We start from the raw sequence: 6,052 nt of genomic DNA, 5'->3' as shown, positions 1-6,052 counted from the left end.
AAGGTGGAACACTGGAATGAGGGGGCCAACAACTCAACAACCTTTGTATTGAAAACGGACATCTTACTTAGTACAATATATATATATATATATATATATATATATATATATATATATATATATATATATATATATATATAGGGCTTAGGGAATATGTGGCTGTTATGTACCTAATATAAGATATAGAACTATCAAAATCTACATAGTTTTAACAAAATGCAATCAAATCTATTTACCAGCTTTCTTCTATTCTCTATTAGACTAGATGATAGGCTTTGTACATATTTTTATGGAGTTTTAAATATTAAATTTTGCACCACAAACTATGTATAAAAATACATTATAAACTGCCTAAAAATCTTCATATTCAAATTTAATATAGAAAATTATAGTGAAAGATTGAAATTATTAATTAAAAACCCAATAAACTTCTTCCCATACTACATCAAAAAGAACTATGCAAGTATATATATGGTAGGTGTCAAAGAAAATTATGAAGTCTACTAGAGGTCTAATATAAACAACACATTCGCAATGGGTAAATGTTGGGGATAAATTATCAAAATAAGAAATAATATGAGCTCAAAAGCAATAGGAAGAAGCTAACAATTAAAAAAATTATGTTTTTTTTAATCAAAATGAAGTCAATTTTGATGGTTCTATACCTAATATTACATACATGACAACCACATATTCACTTTTCCAATATATATATATATATATATATATATATATATATATATATATATATATATATATATATATATATATATATATATATATATATATATATATATATACTAGTTTAAAACCCGTGGGAAACAAGATTATAAAATTAATTAAACTTTTATAGTAAAAACTCAAAATTATTAATAAATTATTTTAAATAAATTATTAATTTAAGAGATATTTTTATTAGTTATGTGAAATTATAATCATTGATTCAAATAAATATATAAAATTAATTTTTAATATATATTAGATATTTTTTATTTGTGAATTAATGATAACAATAATTTAAAATTTAAAATTTAAAATAGAATCACATTAATGAGGAGGTCTAATAAATTTAAAATGGAAAAGTAATAGATTAACAAGTGGCAACATATTAATTAAAATGTCTAATATACTGACAAATGGCAAAAGAACTACTCTTTTATTAGTATACACCTTATATTATAATTTTATAATTATAATATTTACTCTTGTATAATATAAAAAGAATTACGTTTTTAGGAGATCTTTCTTGTTGACATATTTTAGATTCAAACTCTGAACAAGAACAAGATAATAAGAGAAGCAAACAAAAACAGAATTGACATGGTCTGCATGGCAAGTATCGAAAACTATAAAAATTTTATTTGTGACGACACGAATTTATATTCTCAGAGGCATTGACGACGAAATGAGATGACATGAGGTGATAAACAACAGAACAGAGTGTTTATTCGATTTATTCCTCAAACACGATTGGAAGAAAACCGATAAACAAACACAAGGAACAGTCTGTTAATGGCAGGTGTCACCAGCTCATTCCAAATCCTCCAGTCTATAAATCTTAAACCTCCCACTCCATCAATCCCCACAAACTCATAAACCCTCAATTTTCTACACCTCAACTGTAAATCAACAAAATATGGCTGTTGAAGAAGCAAAGAAGGTAGAGGTCGAACCTGAGTGCCTGGCTGAGCCACCGCCTCCTCCTCCACCCACCGTCGTGGAGAAGACACCTTCCGTTCCTGAGGAAAAACCCACCGATGAAGCCAAAACCGTTTCCGTTGAAGAAAGTAAGTCTCGTTTTATCTGTGTGACATCTACAGCGTAAAGTTGATGCACAGATGCACTCTAACTGTTTGTTTATATGCCAGAGTCAGAGCCTTGCGAGGAGAAACCAACGGAGGGCTCCGTGGACAGAGGTAGCATCATCGTTCATCAATTCTTTGTTTCATTACTCGTAAATCATAATTAATTTGTTTAGAATCAGAATCGAAGCCTGGTTTTGATTTTTGACGTTTCTAAATTATAATCAGATGTTGTCCTCGCTCGAGTCGCAACAGAGAAGAAAGGCGCACTCATCAAAGCATGGGAAGAAAGCGAGAGATCCAAAATCGATAACAAGTAAGAAAATCTACAAACTTATAATATAAAATCAGAAGCTCGATCAAAAAAAAAAAATTAAACTCTGGAATTGTTGAATAGAGCCGAGAAGAAGCTAGCTGCCATTGGAGCATGGGAGAACAGCAAAAGAGCAGAACTGGAAGCTGAATTGAAAAAGATCGAGGTCAATTGCTCAATTTCAATTCCCAAAACAACGACGTTAACTATCTTCTTCATTTAGTAATATTGATTCTTAAACTTTTTGATAAACAGGAGACTCTAGAGAAGAAGAAGGCTAAATACATAGAGAAGATGAAGAACAAAGTGGCTCTCCTTCACAAAACAGCAGAAGAAAAGAGAGCGAACACAGAAGCCAAACGTGGAGAAGATGTATTGAAAGCAGAAGAGCTTGCAGCTAAGTGTCGTGCTACTGGAGCTACCCCTAAGAAACTACTCAGATGGTTTTCTAAATAATAAGCTTCTTTGCAAATCTTTTAAATTTTTGTTTATTTGTGTATTTGATTTCATGATTTCATGTTTTGATTATTATTATTTTTTGTGTGCATTTTGTACCTAGAACAAAATAAAATATATACATATGTAACAACCAAGTTTCTAAAGTAACATTTCTATCAAGAAGTTTCAGATTCCTAACAAGTCTTGTAGAGTAAATAAGTAGGAAGGATTACCTATTACAAACAACCAAACATTTTCTAAGCCGAATTATCATTTAAATATTCTAGATATTCCCCTTCATTTGGAAAATCAAGCAACAGATCCAACGTTATATCAGATGACTTCTCTGTTTTATAAGAGTTTGGAGAGTAGGAATTACTATTCGTCCCCTCCTCAGCTTGCATTGTAATCACCGATTCCGATTCCACTTTAATCATCGATTCCGATTCCTTTCCTCTTTGAAACGCATCACCACCAACAGAATTCCATGCTTTCATAAAGTAGTCACAATCCCCTCCACCAGTAACAATCGGATCCATCGCCTCCACCCTGGCACTTTCCCATTCTGCCATGTGGCTGGTTGACAGGAGCTTGGGTTTTATATCTTCTGCTGACATGGAATCTGATTTGGCTTGTAAATTTGGGATGCGTTTCCTTAAATGAGAGTTCCAGTAGTTTTTTATCTCGTTGTCTGTTCTTCCTGGCAGCCTTGATGCTATAGCTGCCCACCTGCATATTATATAATTTTTTTTTTTTTGACTTAATGGGTTAAGCACTTATACAGAACTTAATCAGGAGGAAAAAAGAAAATAATTAAATAAAGAGAGTGAAGTGGTTGATTACTTGTTACCAAGCAAGGTATGCAGCTGGAAAATGGTTTGCTCTTCTTCAAAAGTGAAAGCACCACGTTTTATATCAGGACGAAGATAGTTTGTCCATCTCAGCCTACAGCTTTTGCCACATCGCCGGAGACCTGCCGGAAAAAGATAATGATTTGCCATTTCTTAATTAATGGGTGTACCCTATTTATGAGTGTATGTGCATTGGGCAGTGGTCCTATTGATTCAGGGAAAGGCTGTCTACATAGGGACTGATTTGGTATTTATTGTCATGTGTGTATATTCAGAATTTGGTGTCTGATTCTTATTGTTTTTAGGGTTGTCTTCATCTCAATATGTTTTTATTCCATGGGTCATGAATTAAGTAACTTGTACATTCAAGCAATTACTCCGCGGTTCACAACTTTTTTGGCAAAAGAAATATTGAGATGATCAAAGGACAATCCACAATTTCTATAGAGGTAACGTTAGGTCGTGTGTTTGGATAAAGCTTCCATGAACACCATTAGTGGGGACACATACGAGATCTGGATAATAACTTTACCACCATTCTGACCATCGATTCACGAAAGTGAAAATTCGTCTCAACAGCTAGATTTGGGGTCGAATGTGAAAAAGCATAGTGAGAGAGAGAGAGAGAGAGAGAACCTGCAAGTTTAGGGAAAGAACGCCAAGTGCCATGGCCGTTCTTAGTGATATAATCGAGAAGTATCCTGTCTTCTTCAGGGGTCCAAGCACCTTTTTTCACCTCGCCTTTATCGCAACATGGTAGTCTTCCCATTTTCCCCTCTTTTCCTCCCTTTTTTCTCATTCAACAAATTCGCAGAAACGAACTGAGTGAAGGAATGTGTGTGCTTATGAGAGAGAGAGAGAGAGTCAAATAATAGACGCAGTCCAAAATGACAGTAAGTCAGTAATGGAAACCAATTATCGATGACCGGACCACGATTTTGAACCTCTGAACTAGCATTAACGCCTATGAAATCGTACTATTTCATCTCTGCAACATTTTCCAGTACAATTCATTAGAAATGCCCCAAATAATTGCACAATTTGAACATTTAAAAGGTAAAAACGTGTCTTCATCACACACACAACAATGAATAAAAAGTTGTTTCGAACGATTAAACAGCCAAAGCTGCAATAACAGCACAATTAAACGTCTTCAATATAGGTGGCTGTCACTGTTACCAAAGCTAGAAAAGTTTTTTTTTTTTTTCTTCATAAAAACATACAAATCCGCACACACAAATGCATGCGAAAGAAACAAATTGAGGAAGGTGATGAATGGGAACCTGAGTAAGCAGGAGATTTGACAGAATAATGGAGTTTATGGAGTGCAAGAAGGTGCAAATGGGGGATGAAAGTAGGGTTTTTTTTGGGTGTTTATGAAGAGAAATGAAGTCTTCTACTGCATATGTCCATCTCTGTGTTCTTTGCGTTTCTTAATGCGTGAGCTCGTGGAGAACATGACAAAAAGAGTGTGACCTTTTTATTTGTTTATTTTATATTTAAATTTAAATTTTGGAAAAAGTTGGGTTTTGATAAACTGACTTGCAGTTGATTTGTATTTTCCATGCACCTGAACCACGTGTTATGGAGTGTTTTATTATTTTTTGATTTTTTTATGTACATGAAAAAAATGCAACTTTACAATATCTCTAGATACATGAAAAAAATGCAACCACTAGTCAATTTATATAGTATATTAATATATTAGTTTTGCAATTCTAAAATAAAACAACGTATTACGTTTTTTTGTGGAGCGGAAACTTTTATAAAAAATTAGCAAGAAGAAAGAAACATTACAACATAATAAAAGTTAAAGCAGGATTATGGAGTGAAGCAGTTCAAACAAGCTTAGTTTTTCTACATCTATTAGAAATCCAAAAAAAATGCTCTTTCAACAATATCATCAAAAATAAGAGATTTCCTAGACAACACTGTTCCAAAAATGATGGAATTTCGAAAATTCTAAAGGCACCAAAAGGCTAATATCACAACCGCATTGTCACACCCCCAAATCAGAACGACAGAAATGTCTGAGGGTGGATGGAGTGACTTCATGTATAGTATCATAACAATTGGATTGTAATGAAACATAGCAACATAAACATTCATACATTGAGAATTCAAGTATTACATTGTTTACAAAAACTCTGTTTGTTCAAGAGTTGAATACAAATAACTGAAAAGTATAAAAACATGAGACGATGTCACACCCCCAAACCAGAACGGCGGAAACGTTCGGGGCCGGAGGACGTCATGTAGAGTATCATAACATTGCACAATAGTAAAACAAACAACAACATCCATTGCATTAATAAAATAGTTAATACATGTGTGTTCTGTGAATAGTTGTATAACACCAAAAATCTATATTTAACAAAATTTAAGACGAGTATTGAACATGCTCTGTTTTCTCAAAAACCTGATCTAGTGTACCTGTCTACTGGTGACCTGAGAATACAAGTTATTTTGAAAGAGAGTATCAACATAAAACTTGAGTGAGTGCATAAGTATTGTTGTGTCAAGTGTTTGCATTTGTTTCATGAAAATGTTTGTATATGTATAATGAAAATGTTTGTATAATTTCCAGAAAATCCTATATTTTCTTCTAAAATGAAAAGTAGTCTTCTACCAAGACTCAATTGTTTGTA

General features: G+C 33.0%; 2 protein-coding genes across 2 annotated transcripts; one reads left to right on the top strand and one right to left on the bottom strand.

Annotated features, from left to right (window-relative positions):
* Positions 1 to 1,394: 1,394 nt before the first annotated feature.
* LOC145066380 (remorin-like) lies at positions 1,395 to 2,736 on the top strand. The gene is made up of 5 exons (XM_079013611.1): positions 1,395 to 1,787; positions 1,869 to 1,916; positions 2,031 to 2,118; positions 2,200 to 2,281; positions 2,371 to 2,736. The coding sequence occupies exons 1-5, from the start codon at positions 1,637 to 1,639 to the stop codon at positions 2,569 to 2,571; spliced, it is 570 nt and encodes a 189-aa protein (XP_078869737.1). The 5' UTR covers positions 1,395 to 1,636; the 3' UTR covers positions 2,572 to 2,736.
* Positions 2,699 to 4,853, bottom strand: LOC145066379 (transcription factor MYB17-like). The gene is made up of 4 exons (XM_079013610.1): positions 4,688 to 4,853; positions 4,041 to 4,392; positions 3,397 to 3,526; positions 2,699 to 3,282 (listed from the first exon to the last, which is right to left on the bottom strand). Exons 2-4 carry the CDS (start codon positions 4,201 to 4,203, stop codon positions 2,811 to 2,813), a joined length of 765 nt encoding a protein of 254 aa, XP_078869736.1. The 5' UTR covers positions 4,204 to 4,392; positions 4,688 to 4,853; the 3' UTR covers positions 2,699 to 2,810.
* Between the last annotated feature and the right edge of the window lie 1,199 nt (positions 4,854 to 6,052).

Source organism: Lactuca serriola, chromosome 8, assembly GCF_051521515.1.
Source record: "Lactuca serriola cultivar US96UC23 chromosome 8, Lser_US96UC23_V15, whole genome shotgun sequence".
Classification (NCBI taxonomy): Eukaryota; Viridiplantae; Streptophyta; class Magnoliopsida; order Asterales; family Asteraceae; genus Lactuca; species Lactuca serriola.
This window is presented reverse-complemented; position numbering and strand designations above follow the sequence as displayed.

What these genes read in the sequence shown, in the direction of transcription:
- LOC145066380 (XM_079013611.1), top strand. Translation starts at nt 1,637, where the DNA reads ATGGCTGTTGAAGAAGCAAAGAAGGTAGAGGTCGAACCTGAGTGCCTG. An exon ending in GGAGGGCTCCGTGGACAGAG is followed by an intron (nt 1,917 to 2,030) that starts GTAGCATCATCG and finishes AATTATAATCAG; the next exon opens with ATGTTGTCCTCGCTCGAGTC. An exon ending in AGATCCAAAATCGATAACAA is followed by an intron (nt 2,119 to 2,199) that starts GTAAGAAAATCT and finishes ATTGTTGAATAG; the next exon opens with AGCCGAGAAGAAGCTAGCTG.
- LOC145066379 (XM_079013610.1), bottom strand. Translation starts at nt 4,203, where the DNA reads ATGAGAAAAAAGGGAGGAAAAGAGGGGAAAATGGGAAGACTACCATGT. An exon ending in TTCTTTCCCTAAACTTGCAG is followed by an intron (nt 3,527 to 4,040) that starts GTTCTCTCTCTC and finishes TTTTTCCGGCAG; the next exon opens with GTCTCCGGCGATGTGGCAAA. An exon ending in CATACCTTGCTTGGTAACAA is followed by an intron (nt 3,283 to 3,396) that starts GTAATCAACCAC and finishes TATAATATGCAG; the next exon opens with GTGGGCAGCTATAGCATCAA.